The sequence below is a fragment of the Artemia sp. Qi Xiang Cuo genome, chromosome 2 (assembly GCF_049724085.1).
Source record: "Artemia sp. Qi Xiang Cuo chromosome 2, ASM4972408v1, whole genome shotgun sequence".
Classification (NCBI taxonomy): Eukaryota; Metazoa; Arthropoda; class Branchiopoda; order Anostraca; family Artemiidae; genus Artemia; species Artemia sp. Qi Xiang Cuo.
In genome coordinates, this window is record NC_142795.1 from 58,088,142 (window position 1) to 58,104,521 (window position 16,380).

Sequence of the window (16,380 nt, forward strand, 5' to 3'; positions counted from 1 at the left end):
ACTCATCTATATCGCAGGGATGACGTATCTTTTTCTTATACAAATTATTCTTCTTATTTATCCATCTGAAAAAACTCGGAGTAATCCAAGGCTTCTTTGAAGTTTTTCTTCTGTTTTTCTTAATATTCTCAGAGCATTTTTCCAGGGATTGCTTAATTATTTGGTAAAAGACTCTAAACTTAGAGTCAATATCCACAAAGACTGAAAACTCTGTATTCCAAAAGCGAATGTAATCTTTAAAACTGCGAATTTGGACCATCATAGCAAGCGATAGATTTATTTTGCTTAATTTTAATCTTATTTAACCCGTTTAAGGGCGAAATGTACCTATGTTTTTATTGAAGAGTCGGAGTTCGATTACAGAAACAATTCTTTACTTTCCAAAAATCGTTTGGATTTTCTTCGTAATGATTCAGAGGAAATATTGGATTGCTTGCATTAAGCCCGTATGCGGGGGGGGGGGATTACTGGATTTGAATCTCCTCCCCCCTAAAATCGTCTGACTCGTAAAAAAGTAACCAAGATGCATATAAACAAATTTTGATGTGTTTTGTAAATTTTTTTCGTACCCCTCCCCCGCCAAGAAATGTACCCCCCCCCCCCCTGAACAAAATTCTGGACACCGCCTTGGGTTGTATCGTTACTTATTGAAAAAAAAACGGTGTACCATATTTCTCTGACATTATTTTACCGCATTTCTCTTATTTTCCAATTAGCCTTAAATGATGGCAATTAAAATAAATAAATAATAGAATAAAAATAGATTGTCGCTCAAATTTGCAGGAAAATAAAGTTTTAGACGTTGTTTGAGAAATAAATGTTTGTAGACTTTGGTTATGTTTCATGACCAAAGGGTTAAAATTTATGTCCTGGGGGCATATAAGGTGCTTATAGAAAGCGTTGTCCTAGAAACTGAAAAAGGGCTCATTCGATTGGAAATCTAAAGGCCTAATGCCCTTTTTAATAGTCGGAAGTGAATGGAAGGTTTGACATTTTTCAAACAGTTCGTTGTAATGAACTGTCAAACAGTTCGTGGTAACGAACTGTAAGTAGGGAGCGACCCGGCTCAATAGTAACCGAAAGTCTAAAAAACGGAATTTTGATACCAATAGAATCATCAAAAGAATCAGATTTTAATTGTGATTTCAAATATATAAATTTCATCAAGTTTAATTATACCCATCAAAAGTTACGCGCCTGAGAAAATTTGGCTGATTTTCGATAAAAGGGTGAAGGGCCCCCTTAAGAGTTATAGAACCTTAATGAAAACCAAACCATCATATTCCGCGTATCAGGGAACCATACGGTAGAGGTTTCAAGCACCTACCAGCAAAAATGTGGATTTTTTCAAATTTTGCCAGAAGAAAGACCATGAATGCGTGTTTATTTTTTTTTTCTTTTTCCAGGTGTGATCGTGTCGACCCAGGGGTCATGGAAGATGACGAGAAAGTTTGCTCGAACGGAAATCAACTTAGCAGGTGCTTTTTCCGGGTGACCAAAAAATTGGAGGTCAACTAGTCACCCTCCCGCGCTCATTTTTTCCCTGAAGTCACACAATCAAAATTTCGAGAGATCCATTTTATTCAGCATAGTAAAAATTTAATTAATATGTCTTTGAGGATGACTTAATCCCCACTGTTCCCGGGGGAAGGGCTGCAAGTTATAAACTTTGCCCATTGTTTACATATAGTGTTGGTTAATGGCAAGTATACAGGCGTTTTCAGGAGGATTTTTTTTTCTAGTGGGGGGATGGGTTTAGAAAAGGGGATACGTGGGAGGATCTTTCCATAGAGGATATTTCCTTGGGTGAGGGACATTTCCATGAAGGGGGCACCGGATGTCTCAGCAATATTTAAAAGACGATCGAAAATTAAATAAAAAAACAAGTTTTTTCAACTGAAAGTAAGGAGCAACATTAAAACTTAAAACGAACAGAAATTATTACTTATATCAGGAGGTTCACCCCCTAGTCAATGCCTCGCTCTTTACGCTACAGTTTTTTTAGTACTTTCAGAAGGGCCATCTATTCTAATTAACCGGCCTTTATGATTCAAGGGTTTGTGATTCGGACAAAATTCGAACCTTAGCGTAAAGAGCGAGGTATTGCCTAGGGAGCGAACTCCCTAATATACGTAATAAAAACATACCAATATATAAAATCGTTACGTGAGTTAATTCATAAGTTATGTTAGAAAAAAATTTCTAAAAAGCCAATTAGCAAAAAAAAAAGGAAAATTAATATGCGAATTTCTTTTTAATTATTCATGTACGGTGAGCCAAAATCAAAGCAGCATTAATTCAAAAACGTTCAGAAATTAACTTAAAAAAACAAGTTTTTTAAACTGAAAGTAAGGAGCGACATTAAAACTTAAAACAAACAGAAATTATTCCGTATATGACAGGGTTTCTCCCCTCCTCAACACCCCGCTCTTTACGTTAAAGTCTTTTATTGTTTTAAAAAGTAGAGTTGAGACAAAGAGTCAAACTTCAGCGAAAAGAGCAAAGCGTTCAGGAGGGGACAGCCCTTTTCATATACGGAATAATTTCTGTTCGTTTTAAGATTTAATGTCGCTCCTTACTTTCAGTTAAAAAAAACTTGTTTTTTTAAGTTAATTTTGAAAAGGAATTAAAGGTGATTTCTCCTCAAGTACAAATTTTTGGTAGTTTTTATCTTCTTTATATTTAAAATGTAAGAATTTAAAAATGAAAAAAAAAATTAAAGACTGTAATTCTATTTCTAAAATGAATTACGCCCAACCGTTTGGGATAACCTCGGTAAAAGCTCATTATCTAGTCGCTAGTTAGCTATTTCTTAAAATACTTGGACTGGTATTACTATTTTACAGAGATCATCAAGTTAAATTTACAGAAATCGCGAATATAATCCCAAGAAATATTAAAAAAAGAGAACATAGCTACTATTTCAGGAAAAAAAGGCATTATATTAAGCTTCTAATGATAGACTGGGTACAAGAAGGAGCCAGTCTTCTAAGAAATTTCTCAAAAACAAGAAAAGGTTGAGAAGTCCATAGTAAAAGAAAATAAGATACCATCAAACTTAAAAAAGATTTACCACCTGTTTCTAGTTTCTGTTTAACAGCAGTCAAATGAAACTTTGCTATCGTCTCTTATAAAATGCAATTTTCGTGATAAAGGGAATTCTGTTTATTGGGAACAGCTGGATTTTCAATAAAAACTCCAAACTAAACATTTGACATACACCTGTCAGAAAGTCATAAATTCAAAGTCACCAATAGATTTCTTTTTAGCTTTGCCTAATGGGGGGAATGATATGTCTGTAACAACTAGAGGCAATTCAGTCAGAAGCGTACAACAGCACCACACATAGCCTTTTGTAACTGCTTTCTATTTTCTTCCTGTTTTGCCCCTAACTAAATGAGTCCGGATTAGAGTAAAATTCTGTTTAACTGGGCTTAACGCAACGTGGTAAAGTAATGTTTGCCAGTAAATTAATTTCGATAATGACATTTAAAAAGTTTTATGACTTATTTTTAGTTTTCAAAAAATAAAGATATTACTAGTCTATTTTAGCAATGAAACTTGATAATTTTCACCACCTGTTTCTAGTTTCTACTTAACAGCACCCAAATTAAACCTTGGTCTCGACTCTTATAAAATGGAATTTCCGTGATACAGGAATTCTGTTTATCCGGAACAGCTGAGTTTTCAATAAAAACTCCCAACTAAACATTCAACATACACCTGTCAGAAAGTTATAAATTGAAAGTCAGCAATACGTTCTCTCTTTAGCTTCACCTATTGGGGGGAATAATATCTCTGTAACAATTACCGACAATTCTGTCAGAAGCGTACAGCACCGAACGTAGCCTTTTGTAACTGCTTTCGATATCCTTTCTGTTTTGCCCCTAAATAAATGAGTCCAGATTTGAGTAAAATCCAGTAAGATGCAATTTCCGTGATACAGGAATTCTGTTTATCGGGAACAGCTGAGTTTTCAGTAAAAACTCCAAACTGAACATTCAACATACACCTGTCAGAAGTTCTTAAATTGAAAGTCAGCGATACATTATCTCTTTTGCTTCACCTATTTGGGGGAATAATATGTATGTAACAATTACAGGCAATTCTGTCAGAAGCTCAAAACACCACGCATAGCCTTTTGTAACTTCAAATTTCAGATTCCTTCCTTTTCCGCCCCTAAATAAATGAGTCCAGATTCAAATAAGGCCATGTTTAACTGAGTTTAACGCTATGTGCCAAAGTAAGGTTTTGTCAGCAAATTAATTTGGAGCAATATATTTACCGTCTATATTGCAAGTTGATTGGTTTTCCAATATGCAACTATATCAAACTGATCATGGTATTGAATCGTAAGTAAAGAACGACCCTTGCCTGCAAACGTGTATTTCAAAAGTAAAGAACACAAATAATAGTACTAAAAACAAAAGTTTCTCAGAATGAATACATTTGCGACTTTAAATTTAGGTTTACTGTTTTAAAATGGAAATTTTGTTCTCACTTATTTTGCTTTCGATACCGTTTCATTCAAGAATGTAGGAAATACAACATTCTGAACGTTGATTAATCATTTTTACAGTTTTTTTTTGGTTTGCTGAAGCAATATCTCGAAATAGCGAATCAATTAATGTGCTAATTGATTTTCTATATATTTGGAAGGAATAGATTTAAAAGGAAGAAAATATTGCCAATTAGATTAACGTAACTAAATTGATTGCTTGAAAATAGGAGTTTCGAGAAGTTTGTTTAATTTTATAATAAAAAACAAAAGTGTTTGAATATTTTTTTTAATAAAGTGCAATTGACATTCTAATGTCTACTTGTTTTAAGGGGGTGTTATCTCTGCTCTTGTTTACTGTAATTTCTGGTTGTATTAACTTCGACTTAATTGTTGATTTTGAATTTGAGTTCGTTTTTTTTAATCCCACCTCCTCTCCTCTCGTTGACCTTCAAAATTTCTTTCAAAATATCTCATAATTTATCTAATGTGACCTACTCTTTTCTTAATAATCAAAAACTTCTTCAAAAAATTCAATTTATTAAGATTATATAAAGATTGAGCATTCCAAAATATACCAGGGTATAAAAATAGAGGTATACTACACTTCAAATTCCTTATACCTTTTAGGTTCATCCGATATCTCAGGCTGCCCTTCTCCCTTAGGGCACCCCTTCCATCGTGACCTTAACTTAAACTTTCCATATCCTTTTTCATCATTTGAATTTGACTTCGTTTTAGGTTTCCCTTTCTGTTAGCTTTAAGTTTTACTTGATTATTCCTTTTAAAGTCTTTTCGTTTAGGCTTAATTTATTAATTCATATTAATGTCTGTTTGACTTAGTTTAACTCATTGTATGCTTGTTTCTGCTTATTCTTATTTTACGCTTCAAATTCACTCTTTACGTTTCTTTGAGCTTTTTTGGGAAAGGTTTTTGAAATTACCATTTTTGTTCTTTAATTGTAAGTTTCTTTTTATTATGGTTTGATTATGGAAATATTTGCTGGTGTTATCAACATTCCTTCATTAAGATCTAAATTGTTGGTTTGTTGAATCTGAACATTTCGAAATTCTCGATTAGGTTTGTGGAATGATTTTTTTTTTTTTTTTTTTTTTTTTATTTGAAAATTTTGGTTCGATGGAGAATTTTAAATAATAACGATGGACGATTGATATCCGGTTTTGTATGGTGATGAAACCCCTCTAACTATCTGTGTCTTTTTGACACCGTTGGATATAGATTTATTTCATTTTAGGAGTCTATTTGGGGAATCTTTAGAAGTCCTATTTTCTTGCGAATCTTAGTGAGTTGAGATAATTGTGTAAGTAGGTTATTTATAGAAGCGATTAGGTTTGATTACCTTTGTCCAAGTTCTGCTTGTCTTAAAAGAATCCTTTTTCTAAAGGAAGCTTTCTTTGAACACTGCCCTCCTCCTTCCTCAAGGTTTAGTCAAAAACTTGAAGCGGATTGGAGCGCTTTCATACAGAGGCTAAAGAAACAACGTAATTCATTTTAAATCATCATTCTCATGTCTTCCTGGCCCCAAGTACTTGCCCTGAAATTTTTAGGCCGAACGGATAAAAAAAAAACGCTTATGTTTCTGCAGTAAAAAACTGGTAGTCGGGTGTTAAATAGGCTTACTTTATATCTCAAATCATAAAGAGTGAAAATCTTGGTATGAATTTCGTTCCAATATTGTGCAATGTGTATAACGTTCTGCTACTATTTGGCGGTCGCGTAGGGGATGTTTGAGGCAGAACAGAACTAATTTTGTGTTGTAGACATCAAATTGAAAATTATTGTCTAATCCTGGTTTATTCCAGACTTTTACTGCTAGCTTAAACCTCTATAATAGATAACATTCATGAACCACCTTTCCTAAATTCCTATCCTATTGCTAAAAAGTTGAGTTTGAGGAGTTAACGATATTGGTGGAAAATTATTTCTTGCAGGGTTCCGCTTCAATCAACGTGCAGGATGCCTACTCTTCTGCTAAAAGGTTGGCAGTGGAATGAGAGGTTGGGGCATGTTAAGGATCTTTATCTGACTTCGGTTCTCAAATTATAAAGATTGAAGATTCTTGTGTGATTGTGGCTCAATAAATTGGAACAACTTAACCGTATGATACCCTACGATGCAACAAGTTGTAATATGCTTAACTTTCTGTTAAGAAAATGGCAGTGTAGGAGGGCTGACAAATCAGTGCCAACCATGCAAAAAGAGATATTCGTTATTGTTCAAGGTGAAGGACTGTGATTCGAAGTTTTCGACAATGGAAATTCCGAATGATGCACTTGTCATGTCGATCCGTAGCCATTGTTGAGGAGGTTTCAGGCTCTTTTTCAAAATCCTCGAGAATTTGTTTTCACTAAAAACTTTTATTGCTAGCTCAAACCCTCTATAATAGATATCATTCATGAATCATCTTCCAACTATTTTTTTTTTCACTAGATAATTTTTTTTTCAAAACGAGTTTTAAAGTTTCGGTTTCTATGTGCTGTAGTTTACTCTTTACTAGGTTGCAGCAATTGCTGTAACCATGGTCTCAACTGACGAAAGAATACATACGAGGACGTACTGGACCTTTCTGAATGTTTATCGACGTGCAATAATCGTAGGAGTACTTGGGCAAGTAATCTTGCGGTTACCAGTATCATAATCCTGCAGTTTACTAAAGTGTTAATAGGCTTATTTACGATCCCCCTCCCCCCTCAATTGAGGATAATTTTTGTTCGATTGAGTCACACAAGAATTCTGTTTTATTTTAATCTCGATGTATGGGAATTACCATTTTGCATTTATTTTGGGAATATCCAAGTAAGCCAAATAGTAATTAATATAAAACCTTGATAGCTAAATTGTCGAAATCTAGAAGACATTGTAGATTTTTGACTGAAACGGTTATATCACCAAGAATTTCACTTCGTGAATGTTTGTACACGGTCCATTATTAATTCGGTTAAGACAAAAATATGAGCTAGTGCATTTTTATTTTGCAACAGACAACGGGAAGTGGATCTAGAGGCTAGAGTGATTGCTATTTTTGATGGTGAATATTTCTTTTTTGATGCATAAAACAGTATAAACAAATTAAAATGATGAATTTTCTATTAAAAGCAGCGCATTTTGTTTTACCTCTTCAAAATTCCGCTGTATAGCTTAAAGATTATCTGTATTTGTTTTTGTGTAGATTATAGATCAAATTAAAGATTTGAGTGTAAAGTTTCTTTATGAAAGTTTTGAATGTAAGAAATAATATGTAAAGTTTCTTGTTTATCTTATAGTTAAACCACACTTACGGCTTTCCAGAAAATGGGACTCTTTTAGAACTATGTGTCGATTTAAGTCTGGAAGAATTTGTAGAAGAGCTGTTAAAAGCTAAAGTGGATCCGAATGTATTTAGTCAGGTTCGAGAAAGAAGGCCATTACATGCTGCAGCGGCAAAGGGCAATTTCGAGTGTCTGCGCAAACTCATGGACTATGGAGCTGAGGTGATTGTTATTTTTAGTTTTTGGTCTTCCATTTTAAACTACATACTCCCTTTTCCATAATTTCTATTTTAAGCAATTTTCTAGAAAAAAAACTACTGCATCTGGAAATTATTCAGCCTGAGCTACTTGCAAAGAAATGAGGACAGTTATTGCTCTAATTTTTTACAACTATTTCTTAGAAGAAGACTTCCAATTCAATGAAAGTATCTTTGTTTGTATGAAACATACAAGCCTGCATTAATTTAGTTGAGCCAAGGGTGTTTCAAAAGGAAAAAACAAAAAAGGATTATATTGAAAAATAAGCAGCTGTTGAGAAAGTTTATGAAAATTATCAAGATCTTGGGGACAGGACGGCACACATTTGAATGCCTGCACACATTAAATATAATTATTACAATGGAATTAAAATTTACTATTTTTGACAATGCGTGATTTATAAATGGATTTTTTTTTTTAACTAAACGTATTTCAAATTAAAAAAGACCAATACTGCCTTGGAAGATTTAAAGAGATTGTATATTTGTGTCTGATGTGTGTGCATGTATTTTATGTGTTAATATAATATATATTATACTATCGTAGATTTTAAAGATGGATTACTATGGTAATTTCGACACTTACGACACTTTATGGTATAATTTTTATGAATTATATTTGTACAATTAATTGTCCTTATCTTTAAAAGCTAGGTTTCGTGATACTTATGTAGTTTTTAATTATATATTAATCTCCGGCAATACGAAAACACAATATTCAGCACTAAGCATGTTTTTCAATGACATCCGCTTGTCTATAAAGTTACCTTGGCAATTTGTGTGGTTGACTTTTAACGGAAAAAGCAGGAAACGGATAATTTCGGCATTTTGGCACGCGACAATGTTAAAGAATTATTTATGGCACGAAAATGCGGGAATCACCAAGCTTGAAATGTGCATGACTAGGAGTTGCATTCCACGAGTTCATGGGACGCAGTTTTTTTTCTTTTCTTGGTTTTTTAGAGAAAAAGGTTTAAAATAGGGCCTACAAATTATGTTAAACCGAAATTATATATGATATCTGATGATACCTGAAAATCCCGTAAGTTACCTATGCAATTTATATGGTATACTTTTAATGGGATAAGCAAGAATCTGGTAACTTTCACTTTCTGGCAGGCGACAATCCCGACGGCTCGCTTCTGCCACCTGATGTACATATCGGAGAACCAAAAAGTTCCACTACGCATGGCGACACAACCATGCTTGCACAGTCCCTGCAATGCTTTGCACGCTTGAAACGCGCCACCTTGTGTACCTGGTTTCTGAAAGTGGACGACCCCTGGGACGATTCTCAAAATGAAAAACAATTATCTATTCCAAGAGTATTAAGCCATTCTAAAATCATCAGCTTCAACATTAGAGATTGCAATGCACTATTCTGATGGGTGAAGCTTGTTTAAGGAACAAAGTTTTTAGAATCAGAAGTTAATAGCAAAATGAACGATTTTCAGTTGTATGTTCTGTCTTGATACTTGTAATATTCATGTTTGATATAAAAATAAAACACATTTTTTTTTCAAATGCAAGAAGATTGTGACGTTAAATCATAAAACGAACAGAAATTATCATAACCAGTGCAATATCGCTGCCTAAGTAAAGAGTGATGTGGACACGATGCATTAGGCTTTTTTTCTTTTTTCTTTTTTTTTTATCAAGGCACTTCGTATAGAAGGGGCTGTTATAGAAACTTTGAAAGTAGCTAATTTAATCGGAAATTGGAAATCGGAAGAGTCAAAATTGATTGGAGGGAAACGCCCCCCTCACTTATCATTCCCCCAAACACATCCTTTCAAAATTTTAAGATAGCCATTTTGCTAAGCATAATTTACACAGTCCAGTAATTATGTCTTCGGGGATGCCAACCCCCCAAAACCCCCAGGGCAAGGGCTATTAGTTGCGCTTTGTGTAAGGGATAGTCGTATAAACTTCAAAGGGGATCATTTGACTGAAAATTGTAAGTTCTAGTGTGATTTTTAAGAGTCAAAAGTGATTGGGGGTGAACTAGCCCTCCCCCCTCACATCCTCTTTCCCCCCCAAATGTATCCAATCAAAATTTTTAAATAGCCATTTTGTTCAAATAGTACAAAGATCATATAAAAATGCTTCCGGGGTTGACACAAACCCCCAGATCCTGAGCTATACCCCGGGGCATATTGAGAGAAATTCTGAAAAACAAAAATTATCCATGAATAGATCTCTAAAGTTTTTAGTCTGAATATCAATGGTTGTCGCAACAAAGCAAAAGACATAGATGATCTTCTTCAAATTTGTGACATACTATTCATCTAGGAGCATATGTTTTCTCGGATGAATATAAATTTACTGAACAGATCCCGGTTACAAGATGTCTTTGTAAGGCCGGCAAGATCTATGGCAGGGTGTCTGTCCGGAGGTCTTGCAACATACGATAGGAAGGAAATTCTGGCTAAGCCGACAATTAGAAGCAGTAGTCTGTTGTGCGTCTCTGTTGAGGGATTGAGGTCATCAACATATACTTGCCTACTAACTACAACAATACTGTCTCTCCGATAAAGTTCTCAAGAGCAGCAGATACCCTAAGACAACATTTGGAGTCTCTTGAGCTTTGTGAGTGTAGGTGACTAATTGCCGGGGACCTCAACTTTGACCCAAACAAGGATCATATTCTATCTACTATTTTTATGAATTGCCTCCTCATCACTTTTAAGATTTGGCTGAAGTCCCTGGATTTTACGTACACCCATACTAGTGGTCATACCTCCAGTATTGACCACGTACTTTCATGCACATCCATTCCTAGTCTTCCAGTTATAGTTTGCACTGACAATCTGTTAAGTGACCATTCGGGACTTTCGTTTCAGATGCAGTCATCAAAGCGCACTAATAACGCTTGTTCCAGAAAGTGAGTCTACAAGCAAAATTGGGAGAAATACAATATTCCCCTTCATGTTGCCCCTATTGCTTCGGTCCTAGGCTGCATTAAAATCCCATTTCAGCTACTCTGCTCTGGCCCTTCCAACGTCTCAGTGACTGTTGATTTCAACACTTATTACCATAAAGTCATCCATGCTCTGAAGGCTGCTGAATCGAAAGCGGTTCCTGCAAGACGAGCCAAAATTGAGACAGAGAAACCGATGTGGTCCGAATCTTCTGAACTCCATTCGGCAAAACAAGATACAAAAACGTAACTGAACATTTGGATTACTCGCGGTAAATCGCAACGTGGGACTGTATTCGAGCTGAAACGAAGCACAAAACACAAATACAAAGCTGAAATGAAGAGGTACCGAATTATTGGGCAACAATTCATTGGAAATAAGAAATTGTGGCTAAGCCTAATCAAACCAGACGATCGTCCAATTAGTACTTCTTGGACACGATCAGCCATCTATTACTTCTCTGACTATACTTCGATGTATGGAGATCAGAATCTTACTATAACCAATCAGTTTGAAGCGGAAGTTTCCAGCTGGCTTGCACGTTTTTCAGGCAGCATTGCCTTCAGATGATCAAGTTAGCTGTCAGAAAAGTACTTTCCAAATCAAAGGATGGGATAGACAGCGACGGTCTTACGATAGAACACATCAAGCACTTACCTGAATGTTTCTATTCCCATCTTCAGCTTATCTTCCTGATGTGCATCCCCAGGGGTTTTGTTCCCAACACTTTCCTGAAAGGGGCATCTCATCTATAGCCAAAAAAGGAAAAGATCCAAGCGAATACAAATCTTATACACTCATAACCGTCTCGTGAAACTTTAGCAAAGTGTTTGAATATGTCATCTTCTCTGAACTTGATACTGGACACTTTGGGGACAATCAGCTTGGATTCCAGAAAGGTCTTGGGTGCCCAGAGGTTTACCGCTTTCTGGGCAACGTACTTATGGACTCGGAAAGAAATAAGTCGCCTCTATATATGTGCACTATTGATACATCGAAAAGCGTTCGATAGTGTCAATCACATGCAAGCAATGAATTGTCTACTGCACAATGGATTAAGTTCGAGCATAGTGAGTACTCTGAAATTTTGGTATGAAAATTCCACTATGTTGGCCAAATGGATAGGTACAATTTCAGATCCCGCAAAAATCAGAAGAGGTTTGAGGCAAGGCAGCGTTCTTAGTCCTCTTATTTACAAACATGCAATCTCCAAGATTCAGGGCCGTATCACGCCCTCTCCATTGCATGGTACTGACCTTTCTTACTTGGCATATACTGATGGCGTCCTTCTGCTCAGTAGATCCAAAGCAGACTTAAAAGACAACCTGAATTGACTCCTAAGTGACTTTCATTCTATTGGGCTTTCTATCAACATTGATAAGTGTGAATTTTTGACCTTCAATGCACCACAAATTGATTCTGTCACTCTCGGAAATCATGTTGTCCCTAAGGTATCGGAGCTGTGATATCTTGGTATTATGATTGCAGAAACGATCATTAGAACCAGACGAGTAATTGTTAAGCAAACCACCACCACCATTAAATGTGCTTATGCGTCTGTAGTGCCGAATCGCGGACGCTGCTCCAGGAAATCTTTTGCCTCGATTTATGGTTCAGTGTGCCTTCCACGCATAACCTACCTCACCGGTGCATCCAACATCCTGTCAGTGAGAGACACTGAAAACGTCAAAACGTGCTACTATAAATATGCAAAATTTAACTGTACGTGCCCAAGCATTATAGGAATTCCCGCCTTGATTTTTCAAGGCGTATGGTCTTACAGAGCCATCCAAACAATTGTCTAGCATTCGAAATAATTCAGTGCAAAAAGTCAAATTAGATAGACAACGATTCTCACCTGCATTTATTTGAGAGTCGTATCTTTATCTTTTTGGAAGCTGGTTTCTTTTTATTTCTTTTTTTTTGTTGAACTCCACTATAACTTATTTTTGTAGATGGTGGGTGATTAAATGTTATTATTATTATTATTATAAACATGCATACGTGATCTTTCTTCTGACCAAAGATACAAAATTCCAAATTTTTGTATATAGTAGCTCTGATAAGCTGCATTTGACGTTGTAATTTTCATTACGATCACTTCATGTTTTAAGGGTATTTCCCCCTTTTTCAAAAATCAAGTAAATTTTCTCAGGCTCTTAACTTTTGATGGGTAACATTAAACTTGATGAATTTATATATTTTGAATTAGCATCCAAATTTGATTCTTTTGATGTATCTATTCTTATCAAGACTCTGATCCTTAAAGTTTTGGCTATGATTGAGTAGCATAACTTTTTATTTACACTTCGTGATCACGAACTGTTTGATAGCCTTTTCATGGAAACAGAAAATGATATTTTAAATCTTTTCGGTTTTTTTCTGTAAGAATCCATAGTTTGACCTGCTATTTGAATGTTGAAGAAATTTTTTTTAAATATTTAACAACATACATCTTTTCGAAAAATCGGGAAACAAATAGAAGTTGTTTAATTTAGTTTTATACCTCTTCAAGTTGACCTAAAAAATAAAACTTAATACCATTCCCTTGAAATTGTATCTATGCTGTTTGACAACCTGGACACGCTTACACTCTTTCAATTTAGTTAAATTGTAAGAGCAGATATAGTAATAGTAATAGTAGTAGCACTGAAAGTTTCAACTTAAACCAGCATACACACAGTGCCTTTCGATTTAGTTTTAAAGCACTATTCATTTTCAGAGTATAATGGGTGAATTGCATAACTATGGGGGGTTGACACACTCAATATCCCTAGAGACATAGTTACTGGACCGTTTGACTATGCTGAATAAAATGGCTATATCAAATTTTAATTGGATGTGTTTGGAAGATTTATGGGCTTGGGAAGAGGGCTACTTGCACTCCTAATCTCTTTTTAATCTTAAAAAGGGCACTGGAACTGGAGCTTTCAATTTTCAATTGGATTAGCTCCTTTAAAAGTTTTTATGATATTGTGATTTATGATAGCGCTGCGCTGCCTATAATATTGCTTATATGCCCTTTTAAAAACCTGCATGCATCTATTTTTTTCATCTAATTGAAACTACCCCTAAACGTCCGACAAAAATTTCACCTTAATACCTTGGCGTTATTAGTTACAGCAATCGCAGTAATAGTATTTATAATATGCATATATTGTGTTATGGTTAGTTCAAAATCCACAACAATGTACCCTGAAAGGTCCAACTTAAGCATGTAAGCCGTTCTTGAGATTTAGCTGTGTCACCCATTTGACAAACTACATGCTCATAGTTCATTTTGATTTACTTCAACATCCGCCAAAAATATTCCTTTAAAGCTTCACCGTAATAATCTTAGATTGTGCTGTAGAATTAGTTGTAGTAGCAGTAGTAGCTTTAATGGCAGCATTCACATAACATCTTTGGTTTTCTTCGACTTTCCTCTCAACACACGCTTAAAAAAGCAACTTAATACCATAAACCGTTCCTGAAGCACTTGCTTATACGTCTTTTTGAAAACCTGTATGCACATAGTGTTTTTTGATTGACTTCACTGCTGTTTCGATATTCCCCAAATGTTTTGCCTTAATATCCTTTGCTTTGGTAGCAGTAGTAGTAGTACCAGTGGCATTAATAATAGTAGCCATAGCTTTACTAGCATTACTAGAGGTTGACTCTTAAATGGGCACTAGAACTTTTAATTTAACAAAAACCTTATATGCCCCCGGGGAATAACTTACAACCATTGCCCCCGGCTCTGGGGGTCGGGTGTCAACCCTGAAGGCCTTGTTATATGATCTTTGGACTATTTTTTGAACAAATTGACTCTCAAAATTTCGATCGGATGCATTTAGGGAAAAGATGCCGAGTGGAGGGGGGCTGAGGGGCTTGCTGCCCTCTAGTCTCAATTTAGGGCATCTTAGGCTGAAGCAGACATGAGATCCGTCGCAAGAAGTGCATTTGAGGTCTTCGTTACATGGTATATCTTTGTTACTAGTGTGTGGTCCGGAACATCTGGAGCATCTGGGACTTTTTTTGCTGTTTTCAATGAGATGACCGAAGCTCTAGCATCTGAAACACATTCGAGGGGCCTCCATGTACTTAGCTACCCAGAAAAAGTTTTATCCAAGTTTGATTCCGTTAGACATTGCGAATTTCATGGTCTGTCTATTTTTGAAAGTCAGTCTGATTGTTTTACTACGTCCAAACCGGAAAGCTTCTCCAATGAGGTCAGGATTGTGTTTGGCCAGTTCGCTAAAATCCACTTCTATAGGAAGTCTTCTTATTATGCCTTAAGATTTTCTTCCCTGAGTTTGAACTTGATGCTGCTGCCTCTTGTCAAATATGCCGAAAGGACACTAGGAGCCTCAACACAAAAAGCTTTTGCTTTCACAAACATCACTGAATTTGACTTGGAGTTTATTGTTTCTTAATTGCCTGACCTCCTGAATCCCATCTTCGGACTTAAGTTGACTAATTGTTTGTAGTCTGGTCAGAAGATCCGTCGACGGAGCGTCTTCTATGATCAAACAGTTCGTGGTAACGAACTGTAAATAAGGAGCGACCCAGCTCAATGGTAACCGAAACTCTAGAAAACGGGTTTTTGATACAAATAGATGCATCAAAAGAATTAGATTTCAATACTGATTTCAAATAAATAACATTTATCAAGTTTAGTCTTACCCATCAAAAGTTAAACGCCTTAGAAAATTTTGCTGATTTTCGAAAAAAGGGGAAAAGATCCCCAAAAAGTTATAGAAACTTGATGAAAATCCCACCATCATATTCAGCGTATCAGAGAACCCTACTGTAGAGATTTCAAGCTCCTATCTACAAAAATGTGGAATTTTGCAGTTTTTGCCAAATGAAAGATCACGGATGCGTGTTTTTGTTTTTTTCCCAGGGGTGATCGTATTCACCCAGTGGTCCTAGAATATCGTGGGAGGACTCATTTGATCGGAAATTAAAAGTTCTAGTGCCCTTTTTAGTGACCAAAAAAAATAGAGGGCAACTAGGCCCCCTCCCACGCTCATTTTTTTCCCAAAGTCACCTGATCAAAATTTTGAGATAGCCATTTTGTTCAGCATGGTTGAAAATAAGATAAATATGTCCTTTAGGATGACTTAATCCCCCGAAGTCCCCGGGGAGAGGGCTGAAAGTCATGAACTTTGCCCAATGTTAACATATAGTATTGGTTATTAGGAAGTATACAGACGTTTTCAGGGGGGATTTTTTCTGGTAGTAGGGGGTGAGTGGGCTGGGGGTTATGTGGGAGGACCTTTCCATGAAGGAAGTTTTCATGGGCGAAGGGACATTGCTATGAAGGGGGCGCCGGGTTTCCCAGCATTATTTAAAAAAAGATCCGAAATTAAATATAAAAAAAACAAGTTTTCCAACTGAAAATAAGGAGTAACATCAAAACTTAAAACGAAAAGAAAATATTACGTGTATG

The 16,380-nt window shown here is 35.8% G+C and overlaps 1 protein-coding gene across 7 annotated transcripts in view; it reads left to right on the forward strand.

The window, feature by feature from the left end:
• The window catches only part of LOC148955427 (uncharacterized), a 51,965-nt gene extending 43,610 nt beyond the window's left edge, over window positions 1–8,355 (forward strand). For 2 of the 7 annotated variants that reach the window (XM_089108193.1, XM_089108192.1), the window contains exon 3: window positions 7,784–8,345. In XM_089108193.1, coding sequence (XP_088964319.1) covers window positions 7,784–8,050 — 267 coding nt within the window. In that variant the 3' untranslated portion in view covers window positions 8,051–8,345. Of the gene's footprint in view, window positions 1–7,783 lie in introns of all 7 variants that reach the window. The other 5 variants (XM_089108195.1, XM_089108189.1, XM_089108191.1 and 2 more) reach the window with 5 other exon arrangements.
• The last annotated feature ends 8,025 nt before the right edge of the window (window positions 8,356–16,380 follow it).